The sequence below is a fragment of the Cololabis saira genome, chromosome 8 (assembly GCF_033807715.1).
Source record: "Cololabis saira isolate AMF1-May2022 chromosome 8, fColSai1.1, whole genome shotgun sequence".
NCBI classification, from domain to species: Eukaryota; Metazoa; Chordata; class Actinopteri; order Beloniformes; family Belonidae; genus Cololabis; species Cololabis saira.
Window position 1 is genome coordinate 29071220 of NC_084594.1, and position 18795 is coordinate 29090014.

Consider the following 18795-nt stretch of genomic DNA (forward strand, 5'->3'; position numbering starts at 1 on the left):
TAGCCCATTTGAAATAAAATGATTCTACGAAAAAAAAAAAATCCCCTCGTATGTATGAAGCATGTTTAACCATTTCCCTTCCAGTTAGTCTCCTCCCAATTTGGCTATATATTAGAGGAAGAAATGAGCCCCAAAATGTGCCATTCTGATCTTTTTCAGCAAGATCCTGCAAAGGAGTATTCCTGCAATCAGAAGACCTCCATCCACTCTCTGTCCTCCAGCAGAACTCCAGCATCTCCATCAGCATGACTCGCATATCTCTCCTCCTGTGCGTCCTGGTCCTGCAGACTCTCCTCCAGGCGGCGTGGAGCCTCCCCAGGTGTAACAACCAGTGCTGCCGGTTCGTGGAGGGCTTTCCCGTCAGACTGAAGAAGCTCAGGCAGGACTACTCGCGGATCAGAGATTTCTATGTGAGTAGAAGGCAGATCGGTCTGCAGCGCATTGCTTCTTGAAAAGACCCCCCACGCACGCACGCACAGCAGCCGCCGCTTTGCACTTGTGGTCACGCACTCTTTTGCAGACGCTTTTTGTGCAGACTTTCTCACGAACTTGTTCCTCTGTCTGCAGGAAGCCAATGACGACCTGGACACGGCGCTGTTAGACGCCAGCGTGGAGGACTCCTTCAAGGTGAGCTCCAGTCTCCTCTCTCTCAGTGGGAAACAATCAGCACTCAGAAAAGATTTGAAAAAAGAGAAAGCTATAGTATAACTTAAAAGGAACAGAGATCTTAAAAACAAAAAACAAGATTCAGGACTAAATTGACGGAACGTTGTGTTTCTGTACAATTAAAGCCAGTATGTTAAGTAATTATAATGAAAAAATGTTAGTTAAGTTTGATTGACATACCCATAGCCGGCGGCTATTTTATTTTATTTCATTTTAGGTTTTTAGGATTTAGGATTTAGGATTTTTTATTTAATTAGTTGTTGTTTTTTAAGTTTTTTAATTTAAGTTCCTTGTAAATTGATTTCTTCGGGAAAAAAGGGGCAGATTAAATAAGATTCTTCTTCTTTCTGCTCCCTTTCATTCACAATTTTTTTTAAATTTTTTTTTAACAATATCTTTATTGTTTTTTTATTTACAAACAGAATATTATGATAAAGGACATTTCACATCTAGTTCCTAATAACAGTACCAAATAACACAGTCCAGTGGTACCTCGGAAATTAAAGATATACATATTTAATTCACAATTTAGGAACGTTTGTATTGAATTGTTTATTTGTTGTTTTTTTAAATTAAATAAAGAATAAATGAAATGAAATGAAACAAAGCAGAGCTTTCTCGTGCGCAAAGAGGACGTGCAGCACGCTGAAAGGGAAAGCATAATAAAAGACATCTAGGCTAATTTATGGTTCCGCGTTACACCAACGCAGAGCCAAACCGTACGTTGCGCGTCGCCGCGTACCCTACGCCGTACCTTACGGCATATGCTCTGCGTCGATTTACCGCGGAACCATAATTCATGCTTCTCTATCTCTCTCTCTCCCCACCACCAGTCTCCGTTCGCCTGCCACGCCATGAACGACATCCTGGGCTTCTACCTGGACACGGTGCTGCCCACGGCCGTGGCAGAGGTCACGGAGGAAACCAGGGACCTGAAGCCCCACGTCGAGTCCATCCAGCAGATCTTCGACCAGCTCAAGAGCGATGTCACCAAATGTGTGAGTACATCCTCCTCCAGTCCTCGCGTCTCGGCTCCCACCTCCAAATATTCCCAGTACTTTTGGCCAACTACGCCACAGACGGGGGGGAAGAGGTCACTGGGGGCTCACAGGACGTCACGGTGATGCACTTATTGCTCCAGCAGCGCGCAGCAACTCTGCATCATCCAGTTCTAGCGAAAAAGGAAGAACTCTTTCTTCCTTCTGTTAAGGCTGAATTATGGTTCTGCGTTAAATCGACGCAGAACCTACGGCGTAGGGTACGCGGCGACGCGCACATTACGCCGTAGGCTCTGCGTTGATGTAACGCGGAACCATAAATCAGCCTTTACTTCCCTCAATTTTGCTACCAATGCATCTCCATTCATCTCTTTTTTTCATTTTTATTTCTATGTTGGGGGGCGGGGGGGGATTCAATAGAGAAAGCATCTGAGAGGAAGAATTTGGAGGAGGATTTGACAATAATTAACATCTTTTTTTTTGTTTATTACAGAGACACTACTTTTCCTGCAAGAAACAGTTCGACATCAAAGACCTAAACTCTACCTACACACAGGTGAGGGTCACAATTACACCATCAAGTTGGAGGAAAAACGACATGTTGCCATTTGCTTTGAATACAGACGTAAGCTGCTCTTTGTGCATGCTCGTATTGTGCCATACCATCTAAAACGACTGAATCCTGTGTTCACAGATGGAGAGCAGAGGTCTGTTCAAGGCCATGGGCGAGCTGGATCTGCTGTTTAACTACATAGAAAGGTATCTGGCATCCAAAAGGCAAAGAAACTCGGTGGGCTCTATTTGAAGACCTCATCCAGGATACAGCCTTGTTTCTCTCAGGAGGAAAAAACAAACAAAACAAACCGAAGAAAAGTCATGTTCTTAGACTTGCGGGCTGCAGATGCAGTCCATCATTTCCAGTGTTAAGTGTGTCACAGCTTCCTGAACTGCTGTCTTTGCTGCTTAAACACTTGAGTTTACTGTTTTTGTCCCATGGACAAGTTCTTGTTTTAGTATCATGCTGTGTCATGCACATTATCGAAGGAAAAGTATTTTTTTTAAATTATGCAACTGTGATATTTATAATTTATTACATGTGATAATGTATTTTTGTATTTATTGCGACTACTTTTTTTTTTTTTTTTTTTTTTTTACAAATAAAGATGTAAAAGGAAAACAAGCAACTCTGTTGATTTTATTCAGCAAAATGATATAACGGTTATCATGTGAAGCACTGAATGTACACTTATTTACATCCTGCTTGAGTGCAGTATTTGCATGTGGGAACCATAGTGTAACCTCAAACGTGACCCATATACATCACTTACCAGCAGAAGCCCTGCCGTCTCTTAGTTACCGTAACTGTAACTAGCCAGCCTCACCCTCATGGCATATGCACACTTGCACAAAAGCGCACGCATGCATAAGTAATATATGGCATATATATATATATATATATATATATATATATATATATATATATATAACAGCACTATAACTCAGGGTAAAATCGAGGAAACCTCACAGAGACAAAAGGAGCCGCTGGTTTTGGGGCACAAAAGTTCACCTTCTTCAGCGTGACAAAAGAAAGCAGAGGGAGAAACTGCACATTTGGACGGGAGGGTTAATTCATCAGCTCCACCTCAAGAACAAGCCGTGTAATAAAATAAGCACGTAAACAAGCAAGGGCAGGCAGGCAGGCGTAGTCTGCACTCTGTAGAAATGCTTCGCTACACCCAAGTGCCTCATTCTGACACAACTGCAGACTCCTGACATCTCTGACTTCTGACTTGACTCAGGGCCTCACACTGAAACTACTCTTAAGACATTCCCTTAGTCACTTGCTTCGTCAACGTGCAAAAATTCAAAGAGTATGGTTCCAGGAATGACAGTACTCGTGACAATACATCACTCATAACATCTGTGCTACAGAACATGACTCCTTATTGTGACCCGTGTAAATAGCGGTTCAACTTATGGATGGATTTTGTGGACCGGGCGTTTGAATGTTTCCATAAAAACTTTTATACGTGCTTAATGATGTCAGTCTTCATCAAAGATGTACAAGCTGTTTGAAGCGCTTGTGTGTGTGAACTGAAAAAGATTGTATCTGGCTGTTGTGGAATGAGTGTAAAAGCTTCTTTTCATACAACAATGGTTTCAATGGAGACTGAGAAAAACTAGAGGTAGTCTTTTGCAAAAGTGATACACTTTGACATCATGCAGAGCACTGTGAAAGAGTTTTCCTCTTTGGGGTCCCATGGCAGCTGCTGATTCTTTTGGTAAGCATTTTAAAGGTTGACCCAGTATCACCGAGGCTCAGTATCTAATTATGAGTATAAAGGACTGATGAGGACGCCTCTTCAAACTTTGAGGAAAAAAAATATATATATATATATTTTCTGTAACTGAAGAACTATAAATTCCTGCATGAGACATTTGCATCTCCCGAGTGGTGTTCCAGCACTAGACGGTCTTTCTGTCACAGTACAGAGGCGTAGATGACAAGGATCCACTTACGTCACATTCAGAACCAACTAAAGCCACTGACAAATGTTTTGGACAAACAATCATACAGACTGGATTAGCAAAAATAGTTTAACACATGTATACCTAGATACAGGCCAGCTGACAGTCTTGCCGGGGCCCCGGACAAAATAATCTAAGATGGGCCCCCCTGCGCCCGGATCTCTCCTTCTCCCTCTTCCTCTGCTCTCCCTCTGCTCTTCAGGTTTTATACAAGCTAATGGACGTTAACATTAGAGCTAGCCAGTTAGGTTAAGTTACAAGGTTGGTAAACGTTGGCTGCGCTGTTTCTTACCTTGCTCTATGCTGACTTTATTAATTCCAGCTTCACCGTCACCCCCTTTTTAAAATATTTGTGTAGAGAATCTCTGAGGCCTCTACTTTCTTCTTCTCTTCTCTCTTCTTTTCTGAGCACCGGACTTGTGCTGACCAGACATTTTGACCATTCTAATGGTTGAATTAAATAATATCAAATTTTGATCAGCGGGCCAAACCATTTTTGTATTGGGGGTTCTTGACCACAAGGACAATTAGGAAGAAAACAAATAAGCTTTTATGTAACTCAAATACTACATATTTCTTCCACAAATAGGCATATTTTGAAACATTTTGAAAAATGATTCCATTTAATGAGAATATATATATATTTTTTTTTTTTTTTTTTTTTTTTTCAGTTCTGGGCCCCCCCTAACCTGGGCCCGGGACAACAGACCCGTTTGTCCCCCCCTTATCGGCGGGCGTGCCTAGATATGTTCCCTCTTTTCTAACCACAGACTCAATTTACTTTTGTATTAAATTAATTTAAGCTTTAGATGTTGCAATCCAATCTTTTTACTGTAAGTAAAAATTAGTGTTAGTGTAAATGAAGTTTAAGAAGTTTAAACTGACGTAAACAAGAGTTGACTGCAGCCATTCTGTGAAAGTGAGAATGAAGGAATATTGAAAACTAGAAAAAAATGTAGTGATGAACAGAAAGAGAGAGAAGGAAGGAAGGAAGGAAGGAAGGAAGGAAGGAGAGAACACCATCATTCGATGCTAAGGCTTTATTGGGACACAAACAAATAAACAAACAGTCTGGACCTTAAAAGTCAGGTATTTACAATTTAAGGTGAAATGATACATGACACTTTATGTTTTGGATTCGTTTTCTTTTAAAGAAAAAATGTAAATCGTGTGGAAAAAGTATGTTCACCTGATGATTCAGCAGCAGCCGGAGCCTGACATGGCGTGTGTGACGTTATCAGTCTGTCACATCTTCGTGGTGGAATTTGATGAAGTGCGCTTTACAAATTTTCATTGAACTTTGTGGGTAATCATTTACGCATATTTTTCTAATCATTCCAGTCAGTTCAAGGTCATCACAGCACATACAGACGGTTGCAGACTGGATGCCTAATCAGATCAGAGTATGATCCACCTTCAGCTGGACAGCTGGCCTCAAATCTGATGACAGGATATTCTGGTATACGGAGCAGTTCATGGTCCGTTTAGGGAGCAGAAGGCGCCCGGGTCCTATGGCTGTAAAACAGCTCAAATCATCACTCGTCCATCACAGAAACTGCTGATGCCTTTATTTATTTTTTTATAAACCAAATGTTACACAATGAATGACCAAACATCTCAACTTGGTCTCACCTGTACCAAGAACATATTTAAATGTAACACAGTGAATATAGGCAGCAGTGCCGTGCTCTTTTTAGAGAAGAGACATCCTCCTTGTAACATATTCAAACAAGTCAAACGTCTTCATGTACATCTTCTCTCATTTTTCTGTCATCAATTTTAAAATTTAACATGACAACTTCAGAATTTGAACAATTTCTCCAACAATTCTATGATCTGAAAGCAGACAAATGTGCTGGGCTGTCCAATGTCTCGCTAACAGTCCATCTCTGACATCTGCTGATGTCTTTCCCAATCGGCACTGTGTTAATGCTTCAGTTTAGCAAACTGCCAAGTTTCTGCTTTTATAAAACAGACATTCTACCAATTACTGTTGATCAACTTCATTTTCAGCTTGCATAAGTTTCTTTTGGTTAGAAATGCGGTGATGAGAAAATGCTTTTTTCAGTTTTGGCCACAAAGACTAATTTCTTAGAAATATGACATTAACACACGGGACATGAAAACACACAACGTTTAAATGTCGCCATCTATGATTCATTTGATCACATACTCACCATGTTTAGAGATTAGGCTCATTTTAACTACATGAATAGTCAAATTCAAGACGCTACCATAAGAGATACTCAAGACGACGTTACAGTAATTGCCCACAGTGGTCTGGTGCAGTGACACACGCTTCAACTAAATATATCTCTGAAGTGAAATGTGTAAGAGGAACATGCCTAGTCAACACAATGCGTATTCTGAACACAGTTGTGTGTGCGTGTGTGTCAGGGGGTTGGCGGGGTGTTTTCTCTCTTATTTCATCAGTCCAGCTTCAGAGAATGCTAAAAGTACAAGCTTACATCATATTATGCCCCTCGGGCAGGTAGCTGGTGTCATTGACCCTGAACCTCTTAACTGGGAAAAGATTTGACCAATTTGTATTTCACAATAGCAAAAACACTAAACTTGATGCTGCTGCTCAGAATCACATTATACTGTGCAACAAGTCAAATGCTTGGTACTTATTGACATGAACATGCTGGGATGTCACTTGACTCAGGGAAAAGACCAGTAGTGTCCTTTTTCCACAGACATCCCATTGATTCGATGTATACCTGGAGCATGTTTGTGACATTTTATCTTTAAAGAATAATCACTTGCTGGTGTCTAAAACTTGCACTATGTGTATGCCAATGTCGCCTCTTTGCGACTATTCTTGGAAGGGCGTGAAGAATGTTTCCTTTAACAGGGGTCATGCTTTTAAAATAATCAGCCGAGACCTGAAAATAATACAAAAAAAAAAAACACAAAGCAACCACACAAGCCGCAAGTTATACACCTAACTGTAATAAGAGAAGCGGATTTCCAGCACATGTACGAGATGAGCAATTGTTAAACATGCAAAGCTGCTTTCCATTTGATGTCAGATGTAAACCATGTCAAAGTTGACGGCGCTGAGGTAATATGTTGCATGTCTCCGTTGCTGGCTCGTCTGGGTCAATAACCCAAAGATGTGTGTGCTGGCTGGCTGGCAGGATGGCATGCCACTTCAAAGAAGTCTTAACCATGTGTCACCACCATCCTCCACCTTTCCTCACACCTATAAGCTTGTAATGATATACTATGACGTAACCTGCCCACAGTTTATGAAAGTGGAAAAAGCTCATTTTACACCTGGTTATCTGTGCATCTTGTACAATTTCAGCTGGTAGTAAAAAAAGATGTTAACTTTAGAGGAATTCTATGAGATGCAATGCTTAAATTTCTCATGAGTTTTACCTCAGTTTGCATGAGTTTAGGATCAATCGCCTCTGCCCTGATAGTAACAGCGGTGTCCGTTTGTGAGAAGCAGATGTGATGGGCGTCCTGCGGTCTTTTGCTTGTATGTTTGGGGATGCAACCTCCACATGCCTACTACTGGGACTCCCCTGAAGCTCCCCCTTTCCCCCCTCACCTGACAAACATGTCTGACAGAGATGACTGTGGGTTTCGTCACAGTCAGAGCCAGAAGCTCAAAGCCTCCGGTTGCCCGGCTGCACCTGAAGAGAACTGGCGGTAAATTTGTTCTAAAACACCCCGGGGTTGGCAAATGTGCGGGTTGACTCAGTGCCACTACGCCATTTTACTACGCAAATGTGTATATTCCAGGAGTCAGTCATGGTAGCGAGGACGTCTGTCACAAGTTGAGTCTATGCGGTACCCCGTGTCAAAGCCACAAATCCAAAGCCGACAACGAAGTGAGTCACAACTGTAGACGTGACGTGTTCAGAACATTTGTCTGAATGTGGAAGCATAGGTCAATTTGCTTTTTTATGGGAATCTGTTTGCTTGACAGAAAACCGCTCGGGCCACGTCTTGCACGTAGCATCCAGAAATCACGAGTGACTGGCAGCATTACATTTCAAATTTAGAGACTGAGGACATTTTAAATAAATCATCACCATCAATGCCTTCTCATTTGGATAAAGACATTTCTCTTTTGAATGTAATTACAGAGTTAAAAAATTAAAACAATTATAGAATAAATAATAAATATTTCTAACACCCGGAGGTTTGTGGACTATTGAAAGTGATTTCACAGTCAAAGAATAAAAAGAGCAAGTTTGGTTTTGTGTGTTTTTCTTTTTTTTTTTTTTTTAATCCAAAATTGAAACAGACAAAAAATACGCCAAGTGAATTGAAGACTGAAAGACGCGAGTACAAGAAGACAAAACTGTGATTTCACTACAAAAATGTGTCTGGGGAGGGGTGTTAAAAACATTTAACTAACATATTTTCTGTGAGACTGGTAGGTGCGATGCAAACAGCAATGTGATAAGACATTACGAAGTGTTCAAAAGTGGATGAACTTTTAAAAAATAGAGAAAAAGATCAATTTATATGATGTCAAACAAGTTAGGAAAACTCCTGTCCATTTAACAAAACACTGAAGATTTTAAGGCCGTTGTGTGGCCTCTGAGTGGGATGACATTGTGCTCGTGGAAAGTCAGACTGCACCCTGTTGTCAAGGGTAACTAAGCACTAAGTATTTTCCAATCAATGAATCAAAAAGTCAGAATGGTTGGAAAATGATGACCTTGCTCAAATGAGGCAAGGCCGAGTCTCTTGATGGCTGGGCTGGCACAACCAACAGCATCCCTAAAGGGCCAGTCTGGTCTACATGAGAGGCCATCGCTTCCACAAACCAACACAAATGCCCATCACTGCTGCTCGACTTCTCCCCAACAACTGCAAACAGAAATCGCAAGACACAGGCTTCAACAGTATTTCAAGCTGACAAACACATCTGCATAGCATTTAACCTGCAATATATTCTGGTAATCATCTAAATTCTGAAGAACACGGTTAGTAGAGGCTTGAACCCAGTGGTAAGAAGGGGATTAAAAGCCGTTTGCCGATTAACAATACTCTGTAAGGCCTATACTAAAATGTTCATAAAATCTTTTAAAAAAATACAGTAATATTTGCCTTCTCTCCAATAAGCTACATGCAAGAGAAAGAAGAGTCCGATGAGTTCATAAATGTGGCTTCTTCTCTGCTCTAAAACTAGTCACCTGAAAAACAAGTATGGATTAAGGTAAGAGAGGGACTACGAGTGAAGTGCTCCGTCGGAGCGGGACACGGTCCTTGTTTGAGTGCATAGGCCTCAGTTCAACATTCATAAAGACAAACTGAACCTGACAGACACTCAGAGTCCAAACCTCAGACATCTCCATTTCTAACAAATCCCAATAGAGTCCTTACATTCCACTTGTCAGTTAATACGTCTGCTTACTTTGCATGTATACCAAAGGAAAAGAAAAAAAAAAAAAAAAGTCCCTTGTTTCTTTTTTTGGGATTTAGCCATTCGATACAACATTCACTGGTTTGGGGAAAGAATTAAAGCAGGGCCGTGGGTTTAAAGATAACTACTGCTAATACTAAGGCTTCATTTTTTTTTTTTTCATTCCAACATTAAAGCCCCACTCAGTACACAAACTGATATTTAGAAAAGAGAAGGAGCGGTCTAGATTCCTCCTCCTCTCTCCTTTTCGCTCATTTATAATCTCTTATCTGGTGTAAAAAGACAGACCCACTCAGCACTCTGCCAGTGCAGAATGATGAGATTGTTAAAACGGTAGAGTAACAAAAACAACCACTCTTACAAAACATTAGAATTTGCCAAGAAAAAAAAAAAAACACTGAGAAAATCCATGCAATGCGACTTGTGTCGACAAATTATTGCTTCCTTTCCACAATCTGTATTTGTGCATGCAAGCGTGCGTCTTTCAGTGGGCAACAGATTTTTGGTCTGGCATGGCGTTATCGGCCTTCTTCCTCCTTTTTGTTAGCAGTGGATTGGTCGAGTCCTCAATCGTCTTGATTTTGATTTGCTCGTAGTCGACTCTCATAGTTGCCAAGGCACTGGTCATTTCCTCCTGAGAAATTAAAGAATGAAAGTCATAAATCTGTTACTGAACAAAATCTAACCATTTAGGATGCATCAAAAACTCAAAAAAGTTGAATTTTTTCTTTTCTTCCCCAATCTGCATTTCAATGTCTCAAGTTATAACTGATATTTCTGTTTGAGACATTTGTTGACAAAAGAAGTCTGAAAAACCCACATCCTTTCAAGAATAGATAAATGACATCTACACACACTACAGCCTAATCATTTCCTCTGACAGATGTTTCCAGTAACCAATATGCATAAGTGTAGTAAGTGTACCCAGTCCTGTAACTAGGTGTAGATCAGTTGACAGATCTTATCCCGTCTTCACCTGAGTGTCTTAAGCAAACACCCACAAATCTGATGGTGTCACTGTAAAGTAGGGATGCGACTAACGACTATCCTGATAGTTGATTACCGTATTTTCCGCACTATAAGGCGCAATTAAAATCCTTAAATTTTGCGCCCTAAAATCCAGGGTGCCTTATGTACTAATTTTGTTGTATATTACCACCAGACAACGTTAGATAACTAATTATGTAGTGCGGGCAAGCAACCATCATCCAACATCTAGTCTGTTACCTTCCTATAATTAGATGTCAAGCAAACGTTAGGTTTTTAGTGCAAACCCAATTTTCAAATCAATATCATAATCCAGTTATAATTAAATGTTGGAATACAGCTTAGTTCCAACCTCACACCAACTTCAGGTGTCCGCTATCGCTGGCAACGATGAAACAATCAGAGATCTTAACTCCACCACTTTTTATTTGTGGATTCGTGGAAGACGAATGATTTCAAACGGAGTGTATTTTTCTGTATTAGTTACAGCTGAACGATATTCTGAATTATTGTGAATGAGTTGAATAAAGTTCGATTTACCTGACTGCTTTGTTTCACTTTATATATGTTTTATCATGCGCCTTATGTATGAAAATAGACCCGCTCGTTGATATTGTGCCTTATAATGCAGTGTGCCTAATGGTCCGCAAAATACGGTAGTCATCACTTCAAGACACTTAAGATGTGAAATGAAAATACATCTTTTAATGAACTTTGCTGCTAGTCGCCATGGCGTTGCATCGGCCGCTGCCATATTGTTTACCTGGCGCTGTACTCTACCGAGCATGTGCAAGTCTCAGCACAGGTAGCTGCCTCACTCTGTTGAAATGTTTTGCTGACAATAGTCAACAATTAAAATCGATGGCGACTATTTCGATTGCTGATCTACTAAAAAAAGTTGATCACTGAACTGTGGTCCAGGATGTCCTGATGCCAAATGCACTAACAGACACCCATGTGATCACATATACTGTTGTTTATGGACAAACTGAGCCGTACAGATGTCCAGCAACAGAACACCACTAGGATGCAGATCAGAGAGGCCTCTCCTCCCCATCACTCTCCCTTGGAGTTCTCCTTTAGGAGCCCCTTTTAGAGTCCCCTTGAAGGAGTTCAAGAAGGCCAGTAAGTGCAAACAGCAGGTAACCGTTCATTCCCCAACACAAAGGCATAAGGACGTTTCTCTCCAGTCTACTGGGGACAACCTCAACATACAGGCTAACTAAGCCAACTCCAGCCAAATGCCTCTCTCACAAATCTGTAACCTTCACGGTCAGATTTTGCAACTAGATTGAGAACAAACAAGATTTTATAAAACCCCATTACTAAATCATATTGAGAGCCTACACACCTATTCTAGGTTAACTTGTATGGGATGCACAATGTAAATTACTTTGACTAAGTAAATTAACTTTTCTCCTGATACAAGTGGCAGCATTCTCTTCTAAATGAAACCTCACGCAGTGGTAAGAACAACCACCATGGTTCTCACCTTGACATCCTCCCATGCGTCTTTCTCCTCTTTTAGAACCCGGCTGGTGTGAAGAGGGGTCTGGGGAACCTCCATTGATTGCTTTAGAAAGACAGAACATGCTTGACTGTAGTTACACGTGACAAGAAAAAAGAAAAAAGGGTAAAACAGGAAGATGAAGATTGTTACTATGCGTACATTGATCCATGGATGATTCATGAACTCCATGATGGTCATCCTTTCGGTTGGCTCGGTCTTTAGGAGGGTCATGATCAGTTGCTTAGCTAAAAACACAGCATATGAGCAGGTGTATTTGATTAGCTTACAAAAAAAAAAATTAAGGGTTTAGATCAACTCTGCAATGAATAGTAAAGCCTATAGAAATCTAAGACTCTAATCTGCAGCGTTTAGGAACAAACAGCCAGAGGGTTAATCTTTCTATGGTTTTCTTTGTAATATTACTGTAGAAAGGTCTTAACACTAAGTTGTTCTTTTAAAGTAGCCATGGGGCACACATTAGGCACGTTTCCACTAGCAGGAGTTCAGGGTAAATCTGCCAGACAGTAAGCTCTAAAGGGGCCAGTCGTCTCCTTCAGCACCAACCTTTGACTGAAGACGTAGCACAGCTGACCACCAGGTGGCTGTGATGGCCATTTTTTTGCTGTTTGCAAAAGGGCAGCAGCATCAAACAAGAAGGAAAAGGAAGAATTCAGCAGAAGAAACACGTAAACAACGGATTCTACTTGCGTTTTTTTTCTCCTTTTCTTAAATTTTTTTAAACATATACCGCAGCCGTAGCAAGAGAGATTAAAAGCAATCCCTTGCTGGACCATCATATTGGTGTAATATGGCAACACGACCTAAACCAACTCCATCCATCCATCGTTGTTTTCATGTTCTCTCCAACTGCATCATATGTACTCGAAGCAAAATGTCTCTGGTCCAAATGAGTACCGGTACACGATTTGTGGTCACATGATGTAAGTTCATGTGAGAGGGCTGAACGCAATTTCCCACTTTTAGAAAATACCCAGTCAGCAGAGAAAACCCACCAGGTAGCCCCTCTAGGCTGAAGAACATCCCTGCCTTACTACAGGGCCGTTTTTTGCCCCCGTAAAAGGTTCCTGAAGGCCACATTACAGGGCCATTCCTGGTAATGGAGACACGCAAACGGCCCGGCCCCGAAAAATCTACCCACAACTGCTGCTAGTGGAAACACGCCTACTGGATGATTTGATTAAAACAAGGGCTCAAATTACACGTTTTTCAGAAAGTCATTTTATGAAGGCTTGCCTTGAGGCTTGAGGCTTAACCCTTACAGCGCACTAAGGGTAAAAAAGACACTGCCAGTGTGCTGCAAGGGTAAATTTCCAAATTTTGCATGGTGATACAGTGTATTTTAACTTTTCTTCATCACTTTATTCTGACCTGCTTAGCAGCAGCACATTCACCTGCGGCTGTACATGCGCCGAGCATGGGAAAAAAACTTTTAATTGATTAATTCCCTTAGTGGCTGATAACTTGAAATCAAAGAACACCATTTCCATAGGGATCTAATCTCTGATGATTACTTCAAGAGGATTTTACAGTTTTACCTTCTTCTGATACATCTGACCATTCAGGGTTGGGAAATTCATATTGGCCCATCCTGATCCTCTTCTTCATCCCAGGTGAGATGGCTAAACCATGGTTAGAATAAAAAGGAGGGTATCCACACAACCTGGCGGGAGTTATAATGAAGCCATTAGATATTGCTGCCAATTAAAAAAAAAAAAACATACACAAAAAAAACACTACAAGGTCAAGGAATAAGAGTAGAAGATCACTAACTCACAGAATATACATAATGACTCCCAATGACCACATGTCACATGATTTGTCGTATTTCTCTGGGCCCAGAACCTCTGGCGCTGCGGACCAAAAAGGGCAAATAAATTGGGGGGGGTAAATAATTATGTGATTTTCAACTGAATGATGAGATTCAACCGGAGAGACTATGACAGTGAACACCGAGGGCAATCCTTACCAACATAGTAGGGGGTGTAGCAGGGTGTATCTAAGGAGTTGTTGGTGGTCTCCTTGGCAAAGCCGAAGTCTGTGAGTTTGAGCAGGGCGTTGGGCCTCTTTGTAGAATACAGTAAATTCTCTGGCTGCCAAAGTATTCAATAAGATGATGGTTAAAGTAAGAATAGATGTGAATCATCTTAGAAAAACTTTAAGAAGCTTCAACTTTTCAAAAAGCAGACACATTTCACTTCAATCATAATAATATAAATTTGTGAAACAAACCTTGACATCTCTGTGTGCAATGTTGACTGAATGTAGGAACTGAATGGCCTCTCCTATGCTCTTCATGATATCAGATGCCTCTAAAGTAAAGAAGCAAATGGCTTTTAACAGAATACAATGGATGGATTGTGACAGAGGTATTGGTCATGTATAGCAACAGTCTACCAGGAGCATCAAATGTCGATATCACTAGGGCTGGGGGTAAACGATTTCATTGATTAGTCGACTAATCTAATGAGTAATTGGACAATTATTCTAATAATTATTTTTCTGTGGTTCGATTAATAAATACCATAATCTATCAAATAAATAAATGCAATGCATATTATATAAATGTGTTTAAAAAAAAAATAACACGTTAAGAATAACATTTGTATAAAATAGGGCACCGTTTCAGACTAAATTAAATTTTAATTACATAAAAAAAAAGTCTAATTACAAAAGGAACCTTTCTATGGCAGATGGAACCTAAAAAAAGTTGTTTTCGGTAGAAATCATTTTCCGGTGGCACTTTAGCTTCTGCTAACCGATAAAAAAACCCACGTTTTTTATGCCGGCAAACAGTTATGACCAGAAAACATCAAATGTAGGAGCTGATGCATACCATAATTTGATCATGCAACGTTTGTTTTTGCAATTATTTTGCTTATTATATTTTGAAATTATTATTATCCCATCCACGAGAGACAAGGGGGTTCCTCCGCTTTTAGATGCTGCAACGTCGCTGTTGTGGTACGCCAATTCCAAAAATAATATAAGTTGTTACCTTTCTCTGTGAAGGCTTGGTCTCCTCTGTCCTGGATTCGACTAAAAAGCTCACCACCGTCCATACTGAAAAACAGAAGGGGGGATTTTAAAAATTAAATTAAATAAATAAATAAATAAATAAATAAATAAATAAATAAATAAATAAATAAATAAATAAAATCTACCACATCTAAAATATAGCCCACCTATTTTTTCAAAGATAAACAACAGAACTTTTACCCGTTTCCTCTTGCGTTTAGGTTTTTTTGACAAAACAACTGAGCCATGTCAGACTCAAGGTCAGTGGTCTGTAAGGCGTAAAAACGGCTTGCTGCTTCAGTGCTGAGTTGCTTTTTCTGGGATGATTCTTTCGGTCAGATTTTATTTCTCAACTGATGTCACACACTTTCCTTAGAGTAAAGTGCTTACTCCAGACTGTGCCCACACACAATTTTTATTTCAGAAAATTAACTGTTACTTAATGGTGGTAAAGTACAAAACTAATTTTTGGCTTCTTTTTTTTTTTTTTCCATTTTTTCCAATCATGTCCCATCATGAAGTTGAAAAAAAAAAGAAAGTATGCTTCTGCAGTACAACGCACACAAATTTAGTCCAAGGACGGCAATGAGCTGTGTGCGTCTCCTTTCTTTCCCCTGACATTAATGAAAACTGTTTGAAATATTGAGCAAAATTTGTCTTCAACACTGAACTGAGAAGTGCTTTAATGTGATCAACATCTTCATCCAATTGCACTGGTGAAAATAAAACCGCTTAGTTTGAAAATAAAAAAAAACAAAAAAAAAAAAAACTACACGACATGTCATAGGACACCTGAAGCAATGGCACTCAGCTGAATAACACAAAGCTGTCATGAGGCCAAACTTCCCCCTCTCCTCCTTTCCCTTGTGCTTTCGTTGTTTTTCCCCTTCCTTGTGTTTCTCATCAACTTTCCCTTCCGCATTTTGTGAAGCATCAATAGCAGCATCAGGTACATAGATCCACTGTTCAGTCAAAGCTGCAGCTTTCAAAACCCCAGACCTGATTAGAACATGAATCTCACCACTTAACAGCCTGTTGCCATCGCAATCTTACATTCACATTATCACCCCTATCCCAGTGTTACCCTTGGAAAACAGGCGCATAATACCATTGTGTCGCCGCCGGTGTATCGGAAGTCAAATACATTGTTTTTCGAAACTGCCAAAAAAGCTGATTATGATCACCTAGCTCTGAATGAATTATGTGTGTGTGTACATACACGAATGAAAAAAAAAAAAAATATATATATATATATATATATATATTCATCCATTTTAAAAAAAAAAACATCCAAAATGGCCTTTATATGCAAATATAGCTCCGCAATATTCGCAAGACCTGATAGTACCTTATGTTCCTAAAAGAGTTTCTATTCGGCTTACTTTTTTTTCAGCAACACTAGTGCTATTGGCTACTGGTAAATACACAAACCTACGAACAAGTTAGCCTCCACAAACAGCAGCATACGCCACAACAAGGGTGTGCTTTTATAACTCAAGTAGATTAGTAGCAGCTCACGCAAAAAGTTTTTTTTTTTTGTACTTATGGTTGTCACATTCTTGTTTGTGATTGTCACATTCAATGTTTTTTGATTTTTTTTGTTTTAGTTTTCAATTTTTGTGCTTTGGATTTAAAGCAGGTTAACAAGCAAAGTGATACCATATTATATATTTATTGTGTTTCAAATTGGGTTTGAGAATGGCGAAAATTAGAAAAACAGGCTCTTTTATACAAGATATACATTTCATATTTCTCTAACGGCCACAAATCAGGAAAAACGCCACAACAGCAAAGATTAAGATCTGTCCAAGATAAAAACTACTAGAAAAAGTAACCAGTCTCAGCAAATACTGTCAGTTGCACATCTAGTGAATAGTCACCTCAATCAAGTACGAGAAGCTGTACAACTTGATAAGTTTCATTTAATCTTTTTTTTTTGCAGTATGACTATGAGTTTCAAGTACAATCATCAATACCAATTTCATATGTATGTTGAAAGCTTCATTGAACCACAAACCGATTCTTTAGGCGTCAATGTCACTGCGAGACCAGCTGAGGGACAGCCCTGCTAACCCACAGCGCACATCAAATTCTTAAAATTATTCACATGCTGCAACTAAGAAACGGACACCAGAAACCTTGAACAGCAAACAATCATCAGTTATGCAAATGTATCTCACATTGGTATGGTCAGACACTGATCTTTCTCTGAAGAATGCTGGTGTAAGTGTGAACGCTCAGCATAAATGTTGATTCTTCCACCATCACAACAGACGATCGAAACACCCGTACAACTTTTTTTTTTCATAACTCAGCTCAATGTGGAGTCATCTCACCATCACAGATAAGTTGGATACAATCAAGTTTTTGGAGGGGGAGGGAGTTTGCCTACGTGCATGTTTAGCAATACCCATTGTTCAACACAGTTTAATCAAGTGTATTCATTTTAGAAATAAAAAGGAAAAAAAGAAAAGCATTTTGACTTTGCCAACAAAATAAAAAACAATTAAAATGATCATGTTGCTTAAATATTCAATAGTCTCCCTCAAAAATGTGGTCTACAAAATCCAGAAATCCGTTGTTTAGCCACTGCCATAACTAGCTATACTACGTTTTGTATTCAAATTAGTAATGCCATTATCAGTCATTCATTTCCCGCACTGAGAGGCTGATTTGGCTGTGATTTAATGACCCCTTACGTAACATGAGACAGCACTGCAGAATATAGGTCAGACTCACTTAATGACTCATGGCAGGTAAGATCTCCAGCCCACTGACATGTCTGTGATATTTTAGGAAATCTTTTGATTTCATCAGAAAATGTGCTTTTTTTTTTCTTTTTTACACAACATAGGCATTTCATTTTCTCAAGGAAGTTAGTAATCACTTTCAGCATTTTTGCATGTGAGCATATCGGAAGACGGGTCCATTACTTCCGCACTTCTATGGTAACCACAGACCTAAATGCACGTGTGACAAGTTGATGGAGGTTTAGTGGTTTTCTAGTGCAATAAAATGGAAACATAAAGCAAGGAAGACTCACTAAGCTCATTTAAAAGAAACGGGTCATTTTCTACTGCTACTCACATAGAGCAGATTTACAAAAAATAAACCTGCTAAAAAGAAAAATTCTCATCACTTCACTTTCACCCATAGCTTTCCCTTTCCTGACTTTCTAACACCAGGAACTGGATATGAAAACTTTGAATTGAGTGCTGAGCAATACACTAGCTGCAATTCTATTATACTTTTGCACAAAAGAAAATCTAAACCGAAAGTTCAATAAAAGTAGCGCTGCAGGGAGTCGGGTCTTTCCATTTATGGCCGTTTTTGAAACAAGTGTAACTCCAAGTATCTTGCCCTGCAAACCTCAACATTGAAGAAAACGGACAAAAAACACCTTTAGTCTTTGACAAATTATTGTGATTGCCGCTACCGCAGTTGAGAAAATAGCCAGATGATGAAGGCAGCAGATGATCATTCAAATGTTTATTCAGAGGCAAAGCCCTTATTCAATGCATAATGACTAAGTGATGTTACAGGTCAAAAACAGCTGGAAACTAGATTGTGATTACTTTAGATTGACCGGCTACGTCAAATCAAGCGCTGCCAGAGACGTGGAAATTTGCAAAAAGCATTTATTACACTTTTGCAAATAAGTGGATAATCGAAATCCT

General features: G+C 39.7%; 2 protein-coding genes across 2 annotated transcripts in view; one reads left to right on the forward strand and one right to left on the reverse strand.

Annotated features, from left to right (window-relative positions):
- The first annotated feature begins 245 nt into the window (after nt 1-245).
- Nucleotides 246-2579, forward strand: il10 (interleukin 10). The gene is made up of 5 exons (XM_061728624.1): nt 246-410; nt 568-627; nt 1500-1664; nt 2158-2220; nt 2359-2579. The coding sequence occupies exons 1-5, from the start codon at nt 246-248 to the stop codon at nt 2467-2469; spliced, it is 564 nt and encodes a 187-aa protein (XP_061584608.1). The 3' UTR covers nt 2470-2579.
- Nucleotides 2580-5759: 3180 nt separating this feature from the next.
- mapkapk2a (MAPK activated protein kinase 2a) overlaps nt 5760-18795 on the reverse strand; it is a 42545-nt gene continuing 29509 nt past the window's right edge. Inside the window, exons 3-10 of the mRNA XM_061727635.1 lie at nt 15099-15163; nt 14333-14412; nt 14070-14193; nt 13878-13953; nt 13639-13763; nt 12242-12327; nt 12065-12145; nt 5760-10219 (exon numbers count right to left, since the gene is read on the reverse strand). Of these exons, the coding sequence (XP_061583619.1) occupies nt 10070-10219; nt 12065-12145; nt 12242-12327; nt 13639-13763; nt 13878-13953; nt 14070-14193; nt 14333-14412; nt 15099-15163 (787 nt within the window). The 3' untranslated portion in view covers nt 5760-10069. The remainder of the gene's footprint in view (nt 10220-12064; nt 12146-12241; nt 12328-13638; nt 13764-13877; nt 13954-14069; nt 14194-14332; nt 14413-15098; nt 15164-18795) is intronic.

Excerpts from the sequence above, each read along its gene's own strand:
- il10 (XM_061728624.1), top strand. The coding sequence starts at position 246 with ATGACTCGCATATCTCTCCTCCTGTGCGTCCTGGTCCTGCAGACTCTC. Across the intron at positions 411-567 it reads CGCGGATCAGAGATTTCTAT|GAAGCCAATGACGACCTGGA; the intron begins GTGAGTAGAAGG and ends CTCTGTCTGCAG. Across the intron at positions 628-1,499 it reads GCGTGGAGGACTCCTTCAAG|TCTCCGTTCGCCTGCCACGC; the intron begins GTGAGCTCCAGT and ends CCCCACCACCAG.